Raw genomic sequence first — 26,574 nt, 5'->3', positions numbered from 1 at the left:
CAGGGAAATTGAAAGACCACAGCATGGCAAGGAGTTGAGTCAAGATTTTGACCAGTAGTATGCTGTGAAAAACTTCAGTGCTTCACTATTTTTATCAAGTATTCGCAACATCACAGAAGCCTAGTATCACACTAGCTGTCAGATATCCCATTCTAGCACTCAACAATTTATAGGGATTGCAGCAGAGCTGCTGTTATGGTCTCTGGACTTCATGGTCAGTGAGAAAGGTGTTGGCTGGCTCTAAAGAGGCAGGCAATGACTCAGCCATCTCTCAGAGAAGTAGCTAAATCTTCTGAGACAAGAATATTCAAAATGAGGTAGATATCATTGGTCTCTTGAGTTTGATTTATTTGGAGCCTTCTGGTTTTGGAGAAGCAAAAGCAAAAGACCCTACATATATACAGTGGACTGGGGCTTTGCAAGGGACTCACTGCCTCACAAGAGAGGGGGGAAAAAAAAAGTAACCCTTTCTGAATTTTGCAGAGCAGCATGTGTCTTGAACATAATAAGTCTTAAAGACTTCCAAAAATTAGCTGGATTGTACCTGGATTTTAGCTTGGAGCTCTTTAAAAATGGGGGATTTTTCTTTTGAGAAATCGTGTTCTTTGACCTCTCTACCTCTTGGTGAATTTGGGGGTCATGCCAACAGGACTCCCTGACTTTTCTTCACAGTGTGTGTTCTGCTGTTAAAATATTCTCTTTCCAATAACATGTTGAGCAGAAGTTGAGATCAGTGGCAACATTTGTGACTGAAGTCTAGATCTTGTTATAGAAATTTGGTTTGGAACCTTCAAAAATACATAGAAATGTTCTTTAGCAGTGATGGAGAGGAAAACTCCAGGGAACAAATATTTCTGAAAGTGAATGTTATACAGTGCTACATTCACAATTTAAGGTAAGTTTCTTGAATTTGAGGACAAATTAGGGAAAAGAGTTTTGTACATGTTTTTCCTTCACTGCCACTAGTGGAACCTTAACAAAAAAATAGGTATCTTAAAGCCTAAATCTAGCCTGTTCATATATGATAGTTGTTACAGTTTTCTTGTGCAGCCAGACCTTTACTGGACCTGCAGTGCTAATCCCAGCAATGAATAAATTCAGAAAAGTGTTTTACTAGACCTAACTGCAAATTTAACATTGGCTTTAGCATTTGTTGTCTTTCTTATGAAAACAAACGTACTTAGGATATAGGTAATTAGTTGTGAATACATGGTTTTGTTCCTACCTTATATTCTGTAGGTATTAAAACAGTGCAGAATATCATAATTGCAAAGATGACTGTACATTAATGAAATAAAAAAAACAAGGAGGAAAAAACCCTCTGTCCATTCATTGCTTCATCAGAGGACCCTTCAGCATCACAACCATGAAGGTGAAGGTTGGAGAAATTATTTGGGTGGCATTCACTCCAGTATGGTGCAGCATGCTATGGGAGTCTTCAGCTGGCAATTGATTTGAGCAGGGACTAGTAGAGGTTGCAGCCACTTTTGCTGAGAGTGTAAAGGGTATATGCAGCATGCTGTGTAGCTAACTTCACTAGGCGTCACTGGGTCCATCTTGTGTACCTTGAGTTATCTAAATGCTTTCCAAAATCTCTCCATTCTAGGATAAGATTTTCTCATCACCTCTCTGTCAGAGTTTCTAAACACTGGCTGTGCTTTCTTGCTTAATGGCACATCTGCCTGACTGGCTCTCTCCCTGCAAGCTGTGAATGCTCATCCTCCTTCAAAGTGAGACCGTTAATGAGGGGTATACAATGCATATACAGCCAGATCGCACAGGCTTGTGCAGCTTTACTTTGTAACGTGCAAATATTATGTTAAAAAAAACCAAGGAAAATCTATTTGCACCCTAAAAAGGAAAAGGCTGTTACATTCCTCTCACAATTCAGGAGCTGCCGAAGGATTTTGCTCAGGCTTAACGGTCACAAAAGCACTTTGGGTAAATCTGTGTGAGGGAAATCTAAACCCATAAGATGACTCTTCCATCATAGCAGTTATAAACATGTAAAAGCAAAGGGCTATGAAGGAAAGAGCTTGGCAATCTTTAGAACATGGATGCTAGTAGGTGTTAACAACGTTTGAGTTTCTTTACAGTTCCAGTAAAGCATGCTCCTGTGTTTTTTAGCAGCAAAGTGAGTTATAGTTGAAAAATAATATGGTGATTAAGTGTTTAAAAAAACGTAAGGAGAATTAGTCATTTCATTTCTAACCTGTGTTCTAAGAGCTTGCCAGGAAAGACAGCAGCTCTGACAGCTTCCATGGTCTCGTGTTCTACTAAGTGTGCTTTTGCTGTTATTAGCATGAGTTTGCATTGCTAGTGGCAGAGAGATAACAAATTGCTGTCTTGGCTACTGGGCTATAAAATTGCTGGATAGCAGAAAGAGTCAGAAGAGGAGAAAGTGGAGAGATCCTAGTTTTGAACCAGGGAACGATGCACCATTCTGGAAGAAGCTGATCCTGAAGAGCCAAATGCCAGAATATCAGGAGGAAAAGAGATTGAAAGACAACACATTTTGGAAAGGAACATCTCAGAACAGACTGTCTAGGAATGTGACAGAACAGCTTCTACATGCCATTTCCTGAGGGGATCCAGCTTCATCTGATACTGATGATATTGGTTATAGTGCAGGGTATTCATAGAGAAATGGATTAAAGATTTTTTTTTTTTTTTTCTCCCTCTCTTGCATTTGGAAAACTTTCTGACAGCAATGCCTGTTCCTGATGTAATGCATCAATGTTTTCATGCATCTGTCTGACTACTTCTCACAGGCAAGATAATAATGTTTAATTCTAGTTGTTATCTCACTCTAAATGGTGAACAGCAAGAAATCATGATACACATAGATAATTTGTTATATCTAACATTGTTAGCAGGTAATTAAAGGCAGGGACAGGGAGCTGGAAAGACATCCCTCTGCAAAACAAAGCAAAAGAATCTCCCCCCTGCCCATATTTTTGTGTGTACAACCTCATTTCTTTTAGGATCATTAAAAAAAGTCAGTGTCACTGGAAAGCTGCTCATTTTCCTTGGCTGATCTGTTTCACTCTAGCAGATCCTAACCATCCTTCGAGCTGCAAGTTTTAAAACGGCTCAGAGGTGCCAAGCAGCTACGTCCTGTTCACAGCTGTGCTGCTTGAATTTTTGTGGCCTTCCTCATGCCACTTCACTCCTTCATGCTTCTGACTCCTTACCTGTGAAACGGGAACAATGCTGACAGTTGAATAAAAGCTTCTGCAAATGGCAAATGTGCAGCAAGTACTATGTATTCTGTGGAATTTTATTTCTCTTGTCACACAGAGCATTTTATGAATACAAACAACACTTTAGTAAAATAAAAGACTCATTCTAAATCCTTTCCATATAATCCACTTAAAGCAATCATATCTGTTGGTGTTGTTGACTGTTGTTTACATAAGCTGTGTTTAACCTAGATTATTGTTTGACATTATTTTTTCCCCTTTTTGAGGGAGAGTAAATGCTGTCACTCCCATTGATGCTGAAGTTCTAAATAAATATAAAGGCCAGATTATCTTTGCTTTTGAAAAGGATCCAAATTAAAAATTACTTTTTAAGTATGTTTCCCAAACTGAGACTTAATCCACTGTTTCATCAGTAGCTGATATAAAAACTTTGTCTAATTGTATAATAAAACCAAAATTTCTGATTTCTAAACAGTTTTCTGTTTTCCACGGTGTTCCTATGAAACTATTTCTCCAAAACACATTTGCCAATAGACTTATAGTCTGTAAGACCAAAAGGAAACATTGTGGTCATCCAGTCAAACCATCTTTGACCAGATGTCATATGGCTCACCAGAATTAATTTCTATTTGAATCAGAGTGTAGGTTTTAGAAATCTTCCAATTTTAATTAAAACACTGCCAGCAATGGAGAGTTTCCAGAAGTTTTACAGATGTTCTATTTTTGCTTTATCTGAGGTTATCTAGCTTCAACTTCTAGCCATTTCATATTCCTATAACTGTCTGTGAGTTTGAAGAATACTCCTTTATAGCAGTTTGATGACCAGTATATGTGTTTGGACACTGTGACCTAAATGCCCATAAACTTCCCTTTCCTCAGCTAAGAACACCTCCTAGAACCACTTCCTTGTGGATCTGTTTTTCTCATCTTTTCATCATTTTTGGGCTTCTTTCCTGGGTCCTTGCTGTGTCAGCATGCTTCCCTGGCCTTGGATGCAGGAAGCTAGCAGTGAGATTTGCAGCCCTGCTCAGTGCAGATGTATGGTAAACTTACTTGTCATTTTATGAGCCCAAATACATTTTGATGACATAGTCTGAAGAAGGCATTTAGGTAGTTTAAAACTGTCACCTTTGTGAGAGACTGAGATTTCTTACCATCTCTTTTGACTTTTACATTATCCTGGAAAATAGCAGAAATTCAATCAGTGGGTTTTAAGCTGTTATCTGATGATAATACATGTGTTGTTAATCCACCAGAGTCCAGTTTTATCTCTCAGTCCCTCCTATCAGCTGGTAAAGGAACTGGACAGATGATTAGAGATATAATAGTACTACTAATGAGAAAGTTTATGAAAGCTGTTATAGTTTTTGAAGCTCCTGAAATGTCTTCCCTGGCAAGAGCAGACATCTTTTGTAGCACATCCCAGATTATATCAAACAAAGCTTATGTTTGTATACTTCAGAAGGTACTTGTTTGCACTTTTGAAGATTGTCTTGGTCAGAAGAAAAAAGGTTTTATTAGTACAGAGAGTATTCATACACAGCCAGTAATCATATAAAGAATCACATTTATATTAGGCCATTTCAAAGTCTTTTTATCCCAACAGAAGGCGAAGTACAAATAGCTCATAAAGATTGTTATCAAATGACATAAACATAGATAACAGAAATTTTGGCAAGACTGTAGCGACCACACTGCAACCTCATATAAGTGGTCTGATTGGAGACTGAAAAGCTTTAGTAAAGGCAACTGAAAAGTCTATCTCATAAATGATAGCCATGGAAATAATGCTCTTTATTTTCTTTTTCTCAGTTTATAATATGATGAGTGTTGTGAATTATGAACATGGAGAAATGAATCCATGACTAAGTGACTGTTCTTGGAACATTTCTAATGTCTGAATGTGCACAGGGACCATCCAGGAGTTGCAAAGCTGAGATGTTGCCCTTGTTTCAGCCAGGGCTTTAAAATAAATAAAAGCAGTAACCAGCAGGTCCATTAATCAAGCATCACTCCAGCTTTTATGTGGTCTGACTTGCAGAAATTGAGAGATACCGCCTCACTGGAAGGACTGTCAGCAATTTGTGAGGTGTGGGAATAGTACTTCAGTTGAAAAAGCATTTGCTTTTCTTCAGCCTACTGAATGTAGGAAAAGAAACTTAAGTCCTCTTCCATTTGCTTGGGGGTTGGACTGCAGTGTTTCCTCAGACTGGCTGCATATGTCTTTCACAGGTAGCTGTCTGCACATTATTTCAGATGGTAATGATAATGATGTTTAGGAGCTGCAGCCATCAATATTTTAATAGCAGCAAACTTCACTGACAGCTGTGAGATGAGTTCAGGACAGAAAGAGGTATGTATGCTCGAACTTGGATCACAGGCTGAGGAACAGAGAGATTAAGTCAGCAATGATTTAAAAGGACACAGGATGTTTCCCTTTTCTGTCTTTGTTTGGTTTTGATTTTTTTTTTCCATTAAAGTTTGTGTCAGAGGAGACAATGATGATGATTTCCCTCTCTTGATTTGAAGTGATAGATCGGAGACAAACATGCTAGCCATGAAAGAAATAGGAGTATTTATCAAGTTGTGCTACAAAGGCATTTAAAATGAAAAAAAACTAGTGAAATGGGGTCGTGTAAAATACGCCACTGATACTTCCATGAAGAGCAAAACCCAATTATTTTTAATATTTCAAAACTCTAAAACCAAAAGCTTGATGTAAGCACTTCTGGCTCAATTCTGAATTTTAAATACCTTCTTCTAAGAATATGATATAAACAGGGTAGGTTTGGAAGAAGAAATTGATCCTTTTCTTATGATTAGGGATATACTAAACAGTAGTGATATAGGCACAGTCAAAAAACCCCAAATGGGATCAACTTTTCTTGTGGTTTAAAGTACTCTGATCAGAAAACTGCTTGATTTGATATTTAATAAACGCTTTGTGACTGAATGTCAAAAATTTTGTGATTTATGTCAAAAATTTCCTTGTTAGCAAAGCATCATTAAACAGAAGTGCTGGAAATACACTGAGTAGTAGGTGATAGTTTCTTCCATTGTAGAGAGCAACAATATTGTACGAGGACAATTTCAAGGGGTTTTTCGTCAGTGAAGAAACTACTCAGGTGAAGTATTTGCTTTGGCAAGACCAGTATACCACTGTTGGATATTACATATCACTTAATTATGGAATACTTTTATTGTCTCACTAATTATCAGTGGATTTGCTGAACTGCCATGGATATCTACAGCAGTAAAAGCCATAGCAAACCCTTGACTGAATCAACACCTTTGGAATTACACTGGTATTTTTGACATTTGAATTTGACCCTGTGGGAGAGATTTGTCTTCTGAAGAAGTCATTTAGTGGCTCATTTAAGGCCATCTTAAATTTGCACATGGAGATGTCTAAAGGACTTCAATGATTTATGACAAGAGTTGTAGGACTAGCTTAAGGAAAGAAAAAAAATCTATCAGAAATTTCTACAGTTTTTTTTTAATAAATATCATCATTGCTACAGTGATATAAGCATAAACACCAAGATATTTCAACTGCCAGATGTTAGACTCCAAAGCTAATTAAGTTTAGAGGGCTTAAAGTTTCATCCCTTAGTGAATACTGTATTTAGCATCAGCCTTTCAGTTTATTAAGAAGATGCAATTTTAGGCCTAAGTTAGATGGAGTTATAACATAGCAGTTTGTGTTTGGAGTGATAATAATACTAATCTTCATGGCGTATTGAAATTCTAGATGATTATACCATCCCAAGACTAGATATACTAATGTTGTATGTAATGGTGTAAGCAGAGCTTTAGGTACTGTACCAAGAAGACTTACCAATTAAAGGTCCTTTTAAATTGTGTTGCCTTGTATCTCAGGTGAGTTGTATAACCTGTGACTATAAATGATAAAGTATCTTGTATGGATATAAGTGTTGCTTTTAAGGTGGTGCAGTAAAGATTTTTCCTCACTTTTCCAAAACAAGAGTTATTTCAGAAAATGAACCAGAGCATCCGAGCTGGTTAGGGTACTTCGGATCTGAGGAAGGGAAAAATCCCCAACTGCTTGAGACACATTTTGCCTATGACAGCTGAGGCTGGGGCTGATGCTGCTGGAAGCCACCAGGCAGGAGCCCGGACTTCCTGGAACTTGTTCTCAGCTCTGCCACAAAGCTGCTGTGTGGTTTTCATCCTCTAATTTTGAACCGCTCTGTGGTCTGCTGTGGTGCAGCATGCAAGAGGGGAGGTTAGGCAGAGGCCGTGGGCCACGTTCACTCAGCAGTTGCTACAGTTGCACCTATGAATAGGAAACCTGCCAAGGCTTCACCAAGGAGAATGTGGGTCTTTTTGCCTTTCGTTGTTTCCTGCTTTTCCAGTGGGACATGAGTCCGGTCCAGCAGAAGACACACTGAGCTTCTCCAGCATTTCAGTGTGATGCTTGTCCTTCCCAGCAACATTGGCCGCTAATAAACTGGCTTGGGACAGAGGCTCTGCATCTCCACCACTAGCAAGCCTCTGTGCCCTTTTCTCTTGCCAACTTATTCCTCTACAGTCTTGCTCCTAAAGCATGAAGACTTTGCTGCCATGCACAGCTGTAGGCTGATACATATTGATATTTGTGAAGAGCTCTGAGCTCTGGGGTAGGAAGGGTGTAGAGGAAAGGCAAAAGATGTTTCAGATATGTTAAAAGGCACAGCTATGGTTCATTGCACTTCATGGATGTGAAAGTATGGCTATAGTGCTACAATGGATTACTTGTATGTAGCAAAGTAGGTGGCAAACACTTAATTCATATCAGGACTGACTCACTTTTCTGTGGCTATGAGGTGGAAAAATGTGCACTGAATTTCAGCTTGTTCCATGGGTGAGACTGCAGTAGCTTGGCCTGCTGTTATACAAGATATGTTTCTTTGGACTTAAGTGGTAATTTCAAGCATTCTCTGCTGCCTTCTTTCCTTCTCTGCTTTTCTTTTCTGTCCCCAGCCTGTCCTAAAATCTGTTTCTTTTTTAATCTTGCTTTTTTCAGAATGTGTAGCATAATTATGACAACTGCTTTGATTGTGGGTTGTCACTGATCCTTGCTGAAGAAGCATTTTGTCGATCAGCAAGAATGCATCACTTCGTGCTGCTGGATTCATTGTCTTTTTATCCAACTTTAGACCCCTACAGTTTGTGAAATGGTATCTGCAATAATTTTCCATGCTCTTGATCTACGTCAACAACTACTTTACCCAACTGTCTTCATCTATTTTTATGGTGCAAATCTGGCTGCTGCTACTGTGAGTCAGAGAATACCAATAGGTTAGGAAAATAGCTGGGTATTTAATTATAATTCAAAAACCCACAAAATTCTTTTTAACCTGAACAGTACAACTTTTGGGGGTCTCACCTTTGTGACTCTGCACATGGACAGCAGGAGGTGCACCAACAGTCTTAGTAACCCCTCCTGCATTCCTGAACAATGGCTTGGATCTCAGTTGTTCAGTAACCAGGATATGGCCCATGGATATTGGTATATCATCCTACACACTTTAATCCTAAATTTATTGACTTTTTTTTTCATTACAATGTGAAATGCAAAAAGAGTGTTGTCAAATTATATGCTTAAGTAGAGCTTGTGTCACAGAAAATTTCATGACAGAACAACTAAGGTACATAGTGTTTTTGTTAGAATCATAGAATGGTTTGAGTTGGAATCATCTAGTTCCAACCCCCTGCCATGGGCAGAGACACCTTGCACTACATCAGGTTTCTCAAAGCCCCATCCAACCTGACCTTTAACACTTCCAGGGAGGGGGTATCCACAGCTTCTCTGGACAACCTGTTCCAGTGTCTCACCACCCTCACAGTAAAGAATTTCTTCCTAATATCTAATCTAAATCAACCCTCTTTCAGTTGAAAACTGTTACTCCTCATCCTATCTCTATACTTCCTGGTAAAGAGTCCTTCCACATCTTTCCTGTAGGCCCTGTTTAAGTACTGGAAGGCCTCTATAACGTCTCCCTGGAGACTTCTCTTCTCCAGGCTGAAGAACCCCAACTCTCTCACCCTGTCTTCATAGGGCAGGTGTTTCATCCCTCCAGTCATCTTCATGGCCCTCCTCTGGACCTGCTCGAGGAGGTCCATGTCTTTCCTGTGCTCAGGACTCCAAAGCTGGATGCAGTACTCCAGGTGTGGTCTCATGAGAGTGGAGTAGAGGGGGAGAATCCCCTCCCTCGACCTGCTGGCCACTATTCTCTTGATGCAGCCCAGGATACAGTTGGCTTTCTGGGCTGTGAGCACACCTTGCTGGCTCATATTCAGTTTTTCATCCACCAATACCCCCAAGTCCTTCTCCGCAGGGCTGCTCTCAATCCACTAATCCCCCAGCCTGTATCCATGTTTGGAATTGCCCTGACCCATGTGCAGGACCTTATGTTTGGCCTTGTTGATCATGTGGTTTGCACAGACCCACCTCTGTAGTCTGTCAAGGTCCCTCTGGATTGTGTCCCTTTCCTCTAGAATAGGAACTGAAGAACAGTTTTTGTGTTATGGCCTATTCTGGGTGAAGAACAGTCTCATGTTCTATCTCTGAGAGTGCCAGCCTCACTCCTGTCCTTTTCCAGCCAGGTCTATCAGACCTCATGTGTATATGAGTCTTTAGGTAAGTGAAGAACGAAGTGTGCCAGGTGCAGCGTGAGACTGTCCTCACGGTGAGGGAGGATGCTTGCCCAGAGCAATTCCTCTGGAAACAAACTCCAAGTAAAAGTGCTGCAATGCTGTTCAGTGCCAGCTTTCCACATGATGAGTGTTGCCCCTTTTGCTGATCCGTCCTGGCTCCATACAGATTCACTGCTTGCTTGGTAATACTTTCCACATCCCCTATCTGAGTTTTCTCTCTCTTTTCCTCTTTAATCTATAGTGTTCCTGTGGCACCCACTTTCTTGTTATCTGAGCAGGAATTTCTAATTTCCTTCTTACAGGCATAGGACAGATTGAGGTGAATGATGGCAGTACAAGGGATAAAGCCACTATTACATTTGGGAGTGGCATCTTCAGCCACTTTTCTTCACAGACTGAAGACCCACACCTTCATGTTTATTTCTGCAACATCAAAATTATAACTTCTTGTATGGAATGTGTAACCTACTTCAGAGTTAGGGTGGTTTTCTACCCCTTGCATGTTTTCCTCAAAGTGGAAATGATTACACCTTCAGCTTGCTGGTAACTTCTGCTTTATAGTAATGCCATTTTCACATATTGGACTTGATGTATTTTTAATCAATTTGAAAAAATACATTCAAGCAGACCCTCTCTGAGCTGTATATTTTTATATACATATATATACATATATTTTTTATATACAAAATATACAAAATCTGTATATGTTTGAAAAAGTACTCTTTCACAAGAGTGTCTAGTGTTTGTACATTAAAAATCACACTGCTTTAATAAATTAGTGGATTTTTTTTTCCGCGTGTTAATTTTTTTTCCATTTTTTGAAATTTTTTTCCAGAGTTTATTACACTGGAGGAGGTCTTACTGCAGCATACTTACATGGGACTCCTTTCCCTAGAATGCTATTGAATCAATGAGAGTGAAAATGGTAGAAAGTAGTTTTGTTTCACACAGAGATAACATTTCAGTATAATCTTTAGCATTTAAAGAGAGTGGTATGCTTGAATTAGCTCAGCAGCTTTTATGCCATAGCACTGTTCCATGCAGGTCTGTGAAGAAGAACTGCATTGTGCACAGAACAACCTTGTGAGGAGTGAAGTGAGGAGACTGGAAATGGCGATTTTTTAAAAAAATAGTTTGGTTTCCAATCTGGCTTGGCTTAGATTTCTAGACATTCAGGAAATGGAACTTTTGATGCTGAAGTCAATGGGAAAATGTGCACTGTTCCCCCTCAGTAAGTGTGACTTTATGGAAATGTTAAAATGCACCTCATTGTTTGCATACAGTCTCCTTCTGGCAAGAAATGGGAATCTGTATAATCAATTACTCCAGAGATTTTCCTTCAAGGGCTTTGGGTTAGTAAGTGTGGATATTTTCTAAAAGAAAATATTTTTATACAAATGAGTTCTTTTCGTATGGAATCAAACAAATCCAAGATATACCAGGCATTTGACAGTGACATGTGGATGAATACCCATAAAATACTCAAAGGAAATATATGTCAGAACACGAACATAACTGCTGAGTCTTGACCTTGTGTTCCTTAATATAACCCAGTGATTGTACAGTTTAACTTAAAACTGTCAAGTTTTCCTGTTCACTTATTAGAGAAAAAACCCAAACCCTATGGTTCAGTGGAGTAAGCTATTCTATTTATATAGCAATGGTATTTTCTGTAAACTAAATTTTATGCACTGTCTTTTCAGATGAGAAAATTGTCTTCCTGTGCCATTTTTAACTATATTCTAGATGGCTGTATCAGAACATCCTCAGAATAAAAACAATTAGTAAGTAGATCTCAACATAAGGTGTTTGCTAAAAATCTGCCAGACCAGGCTATAATCAGGACCGTGATCAAGCATGTTGTGATATTTTAGGTTGCTCTGTTTAGCATCCTCATAGCAGTGCACAGTCATAGCCTAGGAATGATCATTTTGACTTCTCCCTTTCACTGATGTGGGTATCTGTGGTGCTCAAAGTGAATCCTAATGTTTTACACCAGGTTTGTCTAGTTTGGAGAAGAGGAGACTGAGGGGCAACCTCATTGCTCTCTACAGCTTCCTGAGGAGGCAAGGTGGAGAGGGAGGTGCCTATCTCTTATCCCTGGGATCCAGCAACAGGATGCATGGGAATGGCTTAAAGCTGCACCAAGGAAGGTTTAGACGGTACACCACCAAGAGAGTGGTCAAAACTGGAACAGGCTTACTAGAGAGGTGGTCAATGCCCCATGCCTGTCAGTGTTTAAGAGGTATGTAGACACAGCCCTCAATAATAGGCTTTAACTACTGGTCAGCTGTGGCAGCTGGACTAGATGATTGTTGTAGGTCCCTTCCAACTGAAATTCTATTCTATTCTATTCTATTCTATTCTATTCTATTCTATTCTATTCTATTCTATTCTATTCTATTCTATTCTATTCTATTCTATTCTATTCTATTCTATTCTATTCTATTCTATTCTATTCTATTCTATTCTATTCTATTCTATTCTATTCTATTCTACTCTATCCCATCCCATTCTATCCCATTCTATCCCATTCTATCCCATTCTATCCCATTCTATCCCATTCTATCCCATTCCATCATTAGAGAGCTACCTGCACTATCTTCCCATATGCATACTCAGGCAAGGATGTAATTTACCCCACTCTGTATGAAATCAAATGGGTATTTTACTTACAGCAATTATATGCATACATAAAGTTGTCACTAGGTTTTATGGGAAGACAAGAGGTTATGTTTCTTTTTCTGGCTTTGGGTCTGATCATGCAAGCTGCACAGCCCTTCTGCAAAATTACTCTTTCATATAGGCTGCCCAGGGAGGTGGTGGAGTCACCATCCCTGGATGTGTTTAAGGGTCATTTAAATGAGATGTTGGAGGATATGGTATAGGGGAGAACTTTGTAGAGTAGGGCTGATGGCTGGACTTGATGATCCCAAGGGTCTTTTTCCAACCTGAATAATTCTGTGATTCTGTGATTCTGTATGTTTTCCCTAACTTTGCTAGGAGCTGAGGAAATAGGAGTTATGAACAACATCCAGCTTGTAATAGGGGCAGGCCCTGCAACAGATACATAATCTGGAGTACAGTCACTTACTTTTTTTGTTAAAAGGTGGTAGATAAGATACGGAAAAATATTTATCCATAACTCACTAAAATCTTACCACCTACTATACTACAGGCTTGCAGATTAACTCAGTTGATACAAACTCTTGTACAAATATATGCATGTACATAAATACCCACATATATACAAAATTCTTTATGTGTCAAATTATTGTTCCAGTAAACTGGAATTGTAGAGTGACACAGTGTTAATGTTGCATAGACTAAAAAACTGTCTGATAAGTGTTCTCAGAAATGTCTGCAATAAAGAAAACAGAGAAAAGGAATTAACTGGGTGTTTTTTTGAGGCATCAATGTATGCATGTGTCAGTCTCCACAAGTACTATGCTGCCTTTATGTTTCAGTCAGATATTTGCAGCTGAATAAGCAGTAAATAAATGAAGGCAACATATTTTCACAGTGGATAGTAGAGTTTTGCAATTTGCCTTGTCAGGAAAACCCCTTTCATTTATCCATATAGAAATGGTATTAGGTTGTTGAAGTTCTGCTTAAACTTGTGTGTTGCATGGGCTCCTGGAATATTTTACGCTCCTCTGGCTCCATTTACAAAAGAAAGGTGTTTTTCAAAAACTCACAGTTGCTGATGATAGTTCTTATAGAGGCTTTGATGCACAGGAGTCCTTAATGGTAAATTATATGCCCTGGGTCTCTGATTCACAGCTTTTCTAGGCAAGAGTAGTGTTTGTGACTACCTTCTTCCATTAATGTTCATGCATCTAAATCAGAGGTATCATTGGTAGAAATCCTCTTCTACAGCGTCTATCTCATTGTTTTTTCTTTGTGGACACTTTTATGACACCATCAAATTTTCAGATTTTGTTGGTGGTAGGCATTTGTAACTCTTCCCTGCAGACTCAAGATATGAATCTGTTTTTGTAATGAGTTACCATGCATGTCATGATGTGCTCTGTGTGCTCTTGGCCTGTGCAGTGTTGAAATTTCTCAACGTGGTAACATACTCACGTGATTAATTCCTGCAGCTAAGGATGAGTCAAGATGACAGTAAATACTCTTGCAGCATGGAAGACTGAGATCCTTCACTCAGTTGAAAATGGTTGTGGCACTGAGACCCAAATGTCGTAATAAGGCTTAGAAGGTGGATCTGCATAAGCCCTGATGACCATGATTGCTTATTCAGACCTGTTGAAGCTTTTTTATTATTGGTTGCTAAATAATAGTAATAGAAGTGAGGTCCATGACCTATGGCTATTCAGGCAGCTGCGGAGTCAGAGGTCAAATGGTACATAGGATGCCTTTCAGTTGGCTTCAGATGTGTTGAGAGGTCTGGACTACCTGCAAGGAAAGAAACTTTGAAGAAAATCTGTTGTGAGAGTCTAGAAAAGAAAACATATATTAGCAGCAAGTGACAAGGTATTAGCGTTCATCATAAGTCAGTTATAAATCAGCCTTTTTCATGGACAAGAGATCTAGTTAAGAGGATTGTTGATCCCACTTTAAAGCAGCCATAAGGCTTAGTGTTACCAAAGTCTTGTGGCTTTCCCTTGTTTGGCCTTTGCCTAGATACACTCTGTATCTTACAGGCCTCCAGACTTTGTTACATCAAATGGTGCCTAAGACTGATTAGCTGTCTGCTCCTGCTGAAGGAACCTCTGGATCCTGTAAAATCTGAAGGGGGCAGTCAGCTCTTGACTTCTTGAAAGGGTGTGCATCAAAATGGGTTTCAGCCTGAGCTGAAACAGGAGCACAGTAACCAGGAGAGAAAGGCACACTATCAAATTTCTCTATTCTTGTAGAAGTGGAAAGGGATCTATGACTCTTCCTAGAAGATTTAACAGAGAAATGGATTTCAGTGTGAACACTACCTGATAGTCTGTATTCTTAATCTGCATAATTTATCCTCTAGAATAATACTCTTGACTCTGAAGTTAATAATTGGGAAGGGGGAAAACTCTTTTCTTCTTTATAAAGAAAACCATGAGGCCTTGCCAACCTCTATGAGTGTCCTAGAAATCCTCTCATGCTGAATTCAGGGATGTCTTCTTGTATTTTCATCTGACCAAGAAGTAGAGGCCAGAGTGGTATTCTAGAGGTGGAAGAGATAATCATGGTATGGATCTCAAGCAAAATTTCTGTAATGTCAATGGACCTATATCTGTCTAGAATTTGAATGGATCCACAGCAGAGGGATTATCCTGCTAAGGGAAAACATTAATACCATCTCTGACAAGTGACAAAGAAATACATGAGCTGAAAGTAAACTTATTTTATATACTTGCAGTTTATGTGCATACACAGATACTCATAAGCAGCACAAATAAAAGGTTCAGAGTTGCCTGCTAGTATGAAATGGCTGTCTTGCTCGGAGGGGTGAATTGAATTTTGTAGTTATATCTCATGAAACAATTCAGCAGAAATATGAACTGTCAGGAAGCTAGATGTGTGTAAATATAACTTGGGTTTCTCTGTGTATAGTTTATATTATTTACATTTAGAGAAACTAGCTCCCATTTAGAATAGCTAATGCAGAAATAACTTCAGAGTCCTGTCTGCTCTAAGGTTGATGTCACTGTTGGTGTCACCCTTTCTGGATGTGACATGAATCTTTGTAGATGTGTCAGACAGGCAAGAATATAACTTTCAGAACTAGATTTTTAACGCTTATGTTTATTTTCCTGTTTCAAGGTGTTTTTTGGTGGTGGTTGTTGTTGTAATTTGACCTGTTGCTCAGTACCCAGCTGTTTCTCCCTGCTGAGAACTTAGTATAAAATAAAGTTCCAGAGTGCCTGGCTGAGAGAATCTTGGCAAAGAGACACTTTGCTAAAAATACAGTTTAATTTTGTTTTTTCACTCCAAGTGGTGAAGGTGGTTTAGATATTGGTTCAACAAAACACTTGAATATTTTTCTGAACGTTTTTGGGTTTAGGAATAGATTTAAATAAAAATAAAAAAAGAAACCAAAACAGCAAAAAACCCACACACTGTCATAAATTTAATTAATTTCTCATTGTAATATACAGTTACATTTTGTAAAAATAACTGGTTTTATAAATTTGAAAGAGACACTAATCTAATAATGAAAAACTATAAAATAATAACATTCAAAAGATGATAGCCAATGAAGTCCTTCTAGCAGGGGATTTAAGTAGTTGTTCAGGGAGATTTGTAACACTAACTAAATTGGACATATTCCTTCGTGAACAGTATGCCAAGGTGAGCTGTGCTTTTCCACTGCCAAAATGAACTCTTTAACATGAAATATGTCTTGGACTATGGTAATGGGAAACTTCCCAAGATTTCACACATTTCTTGATAATCTCCACAGAACCCTAACACTTCCCATATGTTTTCCTGGTTGGCAGGTGGAGTGGATACAACAGCAGGTGGTTAAAAGAAGGATAAAGAGGGATTATAAACCTGGTGGTACCCAATCCACTTATTTCAATGATCCCAAGTGGCCAAGCATGTGGTACATGGTAAGTACATACAGGGTCATTTACTCTGTTTCATGCTAGTGTTTAGTTGTCTGCTGTGATATTTTGAAAAGGGGCAGAATAGTATGTTAAGAAAAAGCAAATTTTGGTTTTTTTATGTAACTAATGAAGGTCTGTAAACTCCTTACAAGTATAATAAAGAATTCCTAGTGGGCCCTGCAATAGGAAACATTTATTAATGCTTTCATTCATGAATGCTTCCTATTGCAAGATGTCTTGGGAATTACTTGTTAGAGGATAAACTTTCAGCAATGGGAAGGGAGGGAACTTAGCCACAGTCTGTGAGAGCAGTGAAACCACTTGTTTTCAATGTGCCTAATTCACTGTCTCAAACATCAATGTGATATAAATGTCTTGTGTCCTGAAACAGGAGAAAAGAGCCTCGATCACTGACTGTTCAGTGTTATAAATACACTCCCATTCGTCATGAACAATTATATTGTTGAAATAAATGGATTGTGCTGTTTCGTGTCAGACATGAGTTGCATGTTTTCTGAGCAAAATGGTGGATTTTTTGGCCTGATTGTCACAGTTAAAGCCTGGAGTAAAACTTTTGTATTCACTGTGTTTTAAAAATGTCCTCATTTTGCCTAGGAAGGTGCAAATCATAGAAGCATAGAATAGTTTGGGTTGGAAGGGACTTTTAAAGGTCATCTTCAACTAGATGGGGTTGCTCAGAGTGCTGACCAAACTGACCTTGAATGTTTCCAGGGATGCGGCATCTACCGCCTCTCTGAGCAACCTCTTCCAGTGTTTCACCACCCTCATCATAAAAAATGTCTTCCTTGTATCTGGTCTGAATCTACCTTCTTTTAGTTTAAACCCATTACCCCTTGTCCTACCACAACAGGCCCTACAAAAAAGTTTGTCCCCTTCTTTCTTATAAGCCCCCTTTAAGTATTGAAAGGTGACAATAAGGTCTCCCTGGAGCCTTCTTTTCTTTAGATTGAAGAACCCCAACTCTCAGCCTTTCCTCACAGGAGAGGTGTTGCAGCCCTCTGATAATTTTTGTGGCCCTCCTCTGGACCCAGTCCAACAGGTCCATGTCTTCCCTGTACTGAGGACTCCAGAGCTAAACACAGTACTCCAGGTGGGGACATATGAGAGCAGAGTAGAGGGGGAGAATCACCTCCATTGATCTGGCCACGCTTCTTTTTATGCAGCCCAGGATGCAGTCGGCTTTCTGGGCTGTGAGTGCACATTGCCGGCTCATGTCCAGTTTTTCATCCACCAGTACAATGAAAAGTTGTATTTAGTAGCAATTGACTCCAGCTGACATGTCTCCATTTTGACTGATAAAAGACTTACTCTCTTTCACTACTGTCCTGTTGATTTACTTCTAAATCTCCACATGTTGTTTTCTCACTACATCACCTGTGTTGCTGACAGTAAGACACTCAGAAGGTTTTATATCTTGATAGATTGAATTGCTTCAGATAGGGAAGAGAATATGAATTGCTTCAGATAGGGAGGAGAATATGCCTTTCTGGCAACAATATGTAAGATAATTTTCCTGTAAGTAGATACTGTCTTTTCAGGTATTTTTTTACTTTCAAAGCATTAGTTTAGTAGTGGATGAACAAGATTGTCCTAACACACTTTTAAAAATATTTTTAAGGTTTTATTCATTTCATTCTGGCTTGTAATTCATTGTTGCATACCCTGAAAAACAAAAAAATGTCACAGGTAATTTGTAACTAACAGTAAACAGTTCCTGTTAGTAAACTCAGTCAGAAGTCCTTGTCTTCACAGATAGGTCATATGAGTATGTCATCAGTCAGAAAGTCTAGTAGCTTTGCTACTCAATTCCTGAATTCTTGTATTTTAATGAGAGGATAAGTAACAACTTTAATTCCAAAATTTCTCTTATTTTTATTAAAGAACTGTACTACTGACTCTTCTTTTCTGATGGAAATATTGTTTCATATTACTCTTTCTGAGCTATTAGAGATCTATGTCTTTCAGGTAGTAACTCTCCTCATACAGTAGAAATCTGTTTCATTTCAGTTTAATCACACTACTGGGTTGATGTAGCTAAGGGGGTTTTCCAGCAGTTCCACTTTGAAAACAGATTTTATCCAAAATGTAGTTCTTTTGTATTATTTTGGGTCATGGGATCATGGCAGGTCTTTTTCCCAGTTTATTGAAATGTTTGTATTTTTTTGTCTCCTTTAATATGTATGTTTATTTAGTCTGCCTGTCCTACAAAAATGTTCATAAGGTGACAGACAGATTCAAATAAATGGCAGTAGATCATGATACTGTGTCCTGTCAGTTCTTATTTAAAAAAAAAAAAAAAAAAAAAAAATTTCAGCATTTTTGATTGAAACTAGGAAATAACAGTGATTTACCTTTAGGTAGTCTGCTGTTATTGCTACAGACTTTCAGCTCTGTGTTAGACTAAAAAGCAGGAGGCCAAATTTCAAGAGAATAATAGTAGTAGTCAAGCAAAAGCCCACTATATATCATGTAGGGAAGCTTATGTAATTTTTCCTTTGTGCTCCTAGATTTGTAGACAGGACTTTTAGTGCCAACATAGCTTTTTGCTGGAAGTAGATTAGTGGGGTGTTTTTTAACTGATAATAGATGCTTATAGCACTTGCCTCTAATTTTGTTTAGGAAGGTAGCAGTCTCCTATTTATAAATCAGTTGTGCTGCCTAGCCACACTGTTTCACAGCTGCCCCACCACTGCCACTCGAATACAGAAAGCACTTTAGGGCAGCAAACGGACTTTATTGTTTGTCTTGTACAATTTTCAGAATATTGTCATTTCTATACCTGTGGAAGAAAGTCCTCACTTGCAGACCCTCTGGGAAGAGGCTATTCCCAGCTGATTGTATTTATCTCTACTGAATAACTCTCTGTTTTTGCAGGATCTTTAGTAGTAGTGTTTTGATGACATTTTGTTGAGAGAGATCAGTAAAGTATTAGCAAGTACACTATTTCAGCAGAGAGAATAGCTAAAAATATGTGAATGGGTTGAGTTCAGGACTGACTTGGGCCATCACCAGATATGCTCATATGACTGTATTTGTGATTATAACTACAACTACTTTTGTTAATCTTATTTACCTTTATAAGTTGAAGGGGGAAAAAAAAAAAAGGAATTTGAGGTTAGTTAATGGTTTCAATCATTGCTATGTCAGAAAGAGGTTTTTAAGTTGCTGGCTGCAGATGTGTTATTGAGAAAGTTATAAAGTATTATCATGTACAGGTTTGCACTTGGGTTAATAAGTAACTTCGTTGTGGGTTAAGAACGATACCTTTGGCCGTTGAACTGGCATAATCTCTAACAGGGCCATAAATGTAGTTCAGATTTGTTGACACAAGTTCTTTTATTCAAAGACTTTGTCAAGGAATATCTGATTTATGTTTTTCCTTCCCCAGCTTTTTCTTCACAAGTACCACCCCTTGTAATTTTAATTGTCTGGGCAACAAATAATCCATTTTCATTTGCGTGGTATCCATGTCAGGAAGTTACAAGCGGAATTCAGGTCTTCTTTCTCTTTTGGGCCGTCACAAAGTTTAAAAGTATCTCTCAAAAACTGTTCAGTGAACAAATTAAAAGGTCTTTTTTTTAATTGCTCTGTTTTTTTCCATTCAAGGTAAGCACACTCCTAGAAAGAGCAGAGAGATTAGGAATATAGGTATTTAGCACTTTATAGTTCTGTGGAAGCCAAAGCAGACAGAGCTTCCAGAGCCACTCATCACCTGAACAAGTATACTTGTACTTTTCATTACCAGGGGATTATCTATTGAGAAATTACAGCTTCACATGCTTTCTGGTAAGGAAAAGGCGATTTTCTTCTGACTTCCCTCCCTCAAGCAAGGAAAGTTGGAAAGAAACCAACCACTTTATGATGACCTCTGAAACCTAGGCATCTGTGCTTAAGAGTAAAATAGAATATTTTTATAGATTTAAGTAACATGTGAAACTTCATCTGTTCAGCTATTATTTGAAACTGACCTACAGAATTGGGTCCAACTTGCTCAGAATGAGCTGATATCAAAGGAATAAAATCAAAGGGAAAGAAGGTCTCTAGTTAATATCCCCTTCCAGATTCTGAGTCAGGAGAGAGGTAAGTCCTGTATGCCATCCCCAGAACTCAGCTGTCTTTGTATCATCATGTTATATCTAATAAATTTCTTCTTTTTCATTGATGCTGACAAAATAACCTGTTTGTCAATAATGGATGAACTATATACAATCAGTTTGCATAACTGAAAGAGGTCAAAGTCAACCCTGAAGTCCTACTGCTATCTGAAACTGTTTTACTTAACTTGTAGTAATAACAAACAGTGTCTTTGGAATGACTAAGGGGACTTTGTGTCTAACCAATTTCACTGTACCTGTCAGCTGCTTTAATGAGTTTCCTGCACCTTGCCTGCCTGGAAAAATGGTCATAAAAACTAGAGGAGGTAAATACAAAAAAAGTAAAAATATATGCAGAGATGTGGTTAATGTAACTAACTTTGACTTAATAGACTTCAATCACAAGACTCTCCTTGCTGACCATTTTGTTTTGCTCCCCACTTCTGAAGAGCTTTGTAGTAGTCAACTGAAACTGGAATCACACAGGCACACAAGCACACCTTTCTGCAGCTGTAATCTAGCTCTTCTGTGATGCTGGGCTCCATTGCATATTTTTTCAAAATAGAATGTAACTGCAAGAAATTAATTTAGCCGTTGTTTATTTTTTAACAAACCATTAACAAAGATGCTGACTATGTCTTTGCAATCAGTTCGGACAGGCACAAGTCTTTTTTGACACTGATCAAGGGTAATCCTCTCCAGTACTGCTATCATTCGTTCTATTGTTAATAATAATTACTAGTGCTGACAGGGTTCTCTAATTTGCAGAAGTTTCCACTTCCTACCAGGTTCTTCCCGCTCTGCAAGGCCTAGGTACTGCTGGGCAGCAATCAAACATATCATAGGATACTTCTGTGGGACTGAGAATTTACTAAAGGAGGAGTATGATGTTTGGATATGTGAAGCTGGAGGCAGAGGCACTGTTCTGTTTGAGTACCTAAGAATAAATATATGATGGTTCAAGTGTATAAGCCAAGTGTTTTGTTATCACTGTATGCCACTTCATGAGAGAAAGAGGAAATGTGTATCCAGAGGCTACTCCTTATAGCAGGAGAAGGTATGGCACTGTCAGAGGGAAAGAGGAGAAAGCTGGAACTTCCATTGCAGTAAATCACTGGGGTGAGATGGTATTCCTATGAAAAACTACATCATGAAATAACAGAGCAACCCACAAAAATAAATAATGTAACTTTAAAAATGGTGTTATACGCGGAGAAGTAGCTAGCCAGCATTTCTAAAATGCATACTTGGGAGTCATCCTGAAAATTTTTATAGCAGTGAAACTTACCTGAGAACATAGGGAGATAGCTGACAATATCACTAAAGTTGTAAACCATAGCAAGAAGTAAAACATGGGAACTTTACTGTCAGCTTCTCAGATAGAAAATGGGTGAGATAGTCACATTCATAAGCTGCTTGGGATGGAGGAAGAAGGACACCACTTACTACATATCTAAAGAAAACACTGTCTTTTAATTGCCATTGTTTAACACATCCCACACCAACAAAAATTATAATTAAAAGTCTCACTGAAGTAAAACTTTCATTTTGTTTTACATGTATCTTGGGTCCACAGTGATGTCAGCTCAACTTCTGTCTTAAATCATTTTAAGGTGTGTTTTTGTTGTTGACAGCTATGAACGAAGTACTTCATGTTTTGAAAATTATTTTACTTTTTCAGAATGTCCTTCCTTTTCTCAACCTTTGTTATTTTCTCTTCACATTTATTCCTTGTTATTTCTTCTTTCTAGACATAAACCGTGCTTTGGGAGTCAAAATGCATTTGAAGGAGTGCTAAGCAGACAACTTCACAGTCTTGTTTGGAACCTAAAAAAAGGGCATTGTACCTCTCCATAGACTGTTAGTTTTCTCTGAGAGGTTGCAATATAATAGAAGAGGACTGTTTTTACGTAGTCTTTTTAAAAATAAGAAAAATGTATTAGGTAAATATAATGCATCTCACTTGCTGAAAAACTCACATTTTCTTACAAAACTTCTGAAAAGATATTCTAATAGAAATCTGTAAACCTAAGAAAAGACACAATCCCTGGCTGTGCTGTTTCTACAACTACTTATATTATGACTTAGCTCTGGGAACTTTTGAAAGAACATTCTCGATTTCTAAAGCTGGACTGAAAGGACAAGCATTTGCACAATTCAAAGTGTTTTAGGGGATTCAAGGTGGAAAAGGATTATAGCAGTGCCAGCTGGGCACAGTAAAACTAGGTGACTGAGCCACAGTGGAAACTAACATTTACAAATTACTTGGTGAAAAATACTTGGTGAATTACTTGGATGAGACAGCTATATAATATTGTTGCACAATTATAGATGTAGTGTGATGTTAGTGAGATTTTTAGAAAGCTGATGAAGATAAAAGACTTGCTGGAAAGCTTAATTAATCAGCCAATATTTATCAGTCATACTTTTATATTTGCACTGTAAGATTTGTTGTATAGACAGATGAAATATAATTTATACAGTCCATGCAGATGGATGAGATCTGAATTAGTTGCATCTAGAGTTGGCTACCTTGAGCTCTGATGCTGAAACCAAAACCCAGGAAAATTTGCTTACTTTTCGCTTTCAGTAAGGACTGTGAAGTCAGCATTGCTTTGAGCTTTGGTGAAGGATCTGGAGAATCCGGCTTACTTTGTTTCTTCAGAAAACTCTTCCAGTATGTTACATAGTGCTCTCCAGTTACATTTGTGAGCTCCCATGTGAGCTATACTAGCACTCACAGGGAGGGACAGACGCTCCTGTTGTGACACGGTATAGCTGATTCTGGACGGCAGAATGGGGCTAATAAGCCTTTATCGGCAGTGAGTTACGTGAGTCTCCTAAGATCCTATAGCCGTGAAATAGGGTGGAGGTAAAGACTTAGACAGGCCAGTTGCCTCCTTTATGCCACTGATGAGGTCTGTGGAGAGTTGGCTTATCTTGTGCCTCTCTTCCAACTCCAAGTGTGAATGGCAAAACAGAGAAAAGGGCTTTACATCCCTGGCCTGGCCCTTAATGAGGTCAGCTAAGGCAAGTGGGACTGTGGAATGAGACAGCAGGGACAAAGGAGTGACAGACACCTGATGGACCAGGCTGTAGAGAGGCGGAGGGCAGAGTAGATGTCACACTGGGTCCGAATGCAAGCCCAGGTACAGGGGGGACAGAATCTGGGACAGAATTTCACTTGCCACATGCTAACACCACAGCAAATGAATACGTGTCATCCTCCTTTATGACCCCCTAAAAATTTATTTCTAACCCACCTATGTCAGGCATTGGCAGCTAAGGAAAACCCTCACTCTCTTTTCATTGTCCTCCCAAGAATTGTTCTTTCTCTCTTTCCATTTGTGCAGTGGAAGCCAAATCATTGTTCTTTCTGAGGTGGCATAGCATGCTTGTAAGTGCTTTGCATATGTTGTAATTTGGTTTGGGTTTTGCACGCACTTTTTGTATTTGTGGTTTTTATTGCATGAGAAGGTCAAGTTTTTGATGGTTTAGGAACTTCAGATGGTCTGTGACTTAACTTCAGTGGAAGTGCTGCTAGAAAGAATAAAGCTGCCTGTAAAATCATTACCTTGCAAATCTGTGTGTGGAAATACACCTCTTGTTCTCTGTGGACATAACATAGTAACATAAGGTCAGGTAATATACAACTTGACCTAAATTCATTTCCTGTTGGAAGATGATGTCATACTTTAAGTAATCAAAAACCTATAGAAGTGGATTTATCCTCATCTACTGAAAAGAGTTTATTAGTGCAACTAGTTTAACAAGATTAACAAATAGTTTAAAGACAGAACGACCAGATAGGTTACTTCATCTGTTCCTCTGGGACATTCAGTTCTGGTTAAGCAGCCCTGGAAGTCCCAGGAAACACAAAATGGAAGCCAGCACTGTTCAGGGGTTGTGCCAGCATTTTCACTGAACCAAGAAGCAGCAATACTGAAATCATTTCCAAACTTGCTTTGGGAAAGATTTTCCTGAGTGTCAAAGATTTGGAAATAAATCATACAGCAATAGCACACGTTCCTCTGCCTATTTACTACAGTGATTTTATCTTCAGAGGGAGTGTATCTACTTTTATCTTTCAAAAATTTATTTAAAATTGGATTTTTTTTTTTTCTGGGCAACAACTGAGTCACATTAAGAAACTGCAGGTACTTTTCTGTTTAATGTCATTTGTGAAATATCATTTGTGTATAATACTGTGTTTTTCTGAACTGCCTTTTTCTGACTAGTTTCTGCAATTAATAAGGGAATGATAGTGCCACAAAATCTTTGCTGACTTTCTGATGAGGTATGTTAAATATCTGTCTTTAGCTTTAGTTCAAAATAAACAGCTAACAATAAATTATGGAATATAAATTGATATAAAATCACTAATATTAACAATTATAAAGTGTGCCATCCTGGAGCTACCTCTCATAGCACTTTTTCAGGAAAATTATTCACATATACACAGAAGTACATACTTCTCTAGAAGTACACTTTTTCTCTTTCCAAAGGAGAAGGAATTTGCCAATCATTATCTTCTAAGAGTAGTTTTCCAAGAGCAACTGCTTAGTTAGCTACCCACTTTTCAGAATTTTTTAAATCAAAATCAAGTAGCAAAACAATTTATTTTGTTGTTCAATACTGTGCATTTTATCAATGTTACTGAAAAAAAGGAAGAGATAATTTAATTAATTGTAAAAAATACTGCTTTGTTTCAAACACTGTATTTTTTTGCTATTGTTTGCATACTAAAATTGCAGATTCTTTGGGAAAGAGATTGCTGAATATTATATCTACTTAACAAATATTTTATAGCTTTTTCCACACAGAGAACACCATACAAATATCAGGAACAATGAAATGACCAGAAGTGCACAGCCACAGTACAGAAGAATCCATTCTGAAGTTTGCCTGCCTTGTGGTCTGATTGTTAAAGAATGAACTGGTGTGGCATGTTCAGTTTGCCCTCATCAGAAGCAGACCCATAACCTATGAGACTTATATAATTTCTGATACAAACAATAGCTATATTACTTTCCAGTCATGGAGCAAAGATTAGTGTGCTCCCATAAGGCAATTTTTTAACTGTTCTGTACAGAGGAGAGCCTGGTCGTGTAGTGTCCTTTGCAGAGGAGAACCACTATTTAGCTCTAGGATGTTAGGTCGTGCCAGTCTTTAAATGTCATTTTGCCTCTCTTTACTCTCTTATCCTGTGACATACGATACCATGAGAATGGGGACATCAAAACACTAGGTTTCCTGATTCCTGCATCCATGCTCTAACACATCTTTCTGTATATCACAGGTGCAAATGTTGTGACTAAAACTACAAGTACACAGAGGACCTTAGTTCTCGCTGACCCTTTTTTGACCTTAATTTGTGCTCCTTTTTCAACCATGTTTGAACACCCCCCCCCCCCGCCCAAATAATAACAAAACACCAAAAACAAAAACAACAACACAAAACCCCCCAAAAAACCAAAAAACAAACAAACAAAAAAGACCCCAACAAAAACAGAAGAAGCAAAGATAGGGAGGATGGAGACTTCAATAAAGTGTGTTCTGCACCACTTCATTAGATGCAGGTCATCCCTTCATCTTTGACATTGCTTGTAGCTGCTTCTAATGTCATGAAATCTCTGCTGTGAGTTACATCTGCTGCTCAAGCCCTGTGAAGAGGATTTTCTTCTACCCAGACAAGAAACAGCATAGGAGACTACAAGTGTAGCAAACTCTATCAGTGCCATTTTGGAGAGAAATCCAGCAAGTGTTTGCACATCTGCATGACTTTTAAATACAGTTTCAATGAAAATTAACCTAAATAAATTATGTGGTCATTTTTAATTCAGTCTTTGAATACAGGAGACTGTCAGCACAAGACCCCAAGTCTCCTCGAAGAGAAGCAGGAGGGTTTTTTTGTAAATATACCAATTCTAAGGTGTGGAGCAACACCAGCAACATCTGCGCTTGCTCTTCTGCTGTGGAGGTTATAAATTCTGCAAAAACTTAAACACTAGAGGTTTCAAAATAAACTAATTCCCAGCAAAC

General features: G+C 38.4%; 1 protein-coding gene across 6 annotated transcripts in view; it reads left to right on the top strand.

The window, feature by feature from the left end:
* PCSK5 (proprotein convertase subtilisin/kexin type 5) overlaps nucleotides 1–26,574 on the top strand; it is a 257,528-nt gene that overhangs the window by 33,477 nt on the left and 197,477 nt on the right. For all 6 annotated transcript variants that reach the window (XR_012626955.1, XR_012626956.1, XM_074855002.1 and 3 more), the window contains exon 3: nucleotides 16,307–16,420. Coding sequence is in view for 4 of the 6 variants with exons in the window: in XM_074855002.1 (XP_074711103.1) it covers nucleotides 16,307–16,420 (114 nt within the window). In the remaining 2 variants the exon portion in view is untranslated. The remainder of the gene's footprint in view (nucleotides 1–16,306; nucleotides 16,421–26,574) is intronic.

Source organism: Strix uralensis, chromosome Z, assembly GCF_047716275.1.
Source record: "Strix uralensis isolate ZFMK-TIS-50842 chromosome Z, bStrUra1, whole genome shotgun sequence".
NCBI classification, from domain to species: domain Eukaryota; kingdom Metazoa; phylum Chordata; class Aves; order Strigiformes; family Strigidae; genus Strix; species Strix uralensis.
Note: the sequence above shows the minus strand (reverse complement) of the source record. Positions and strands in the feature narration are given on the sequence as shown.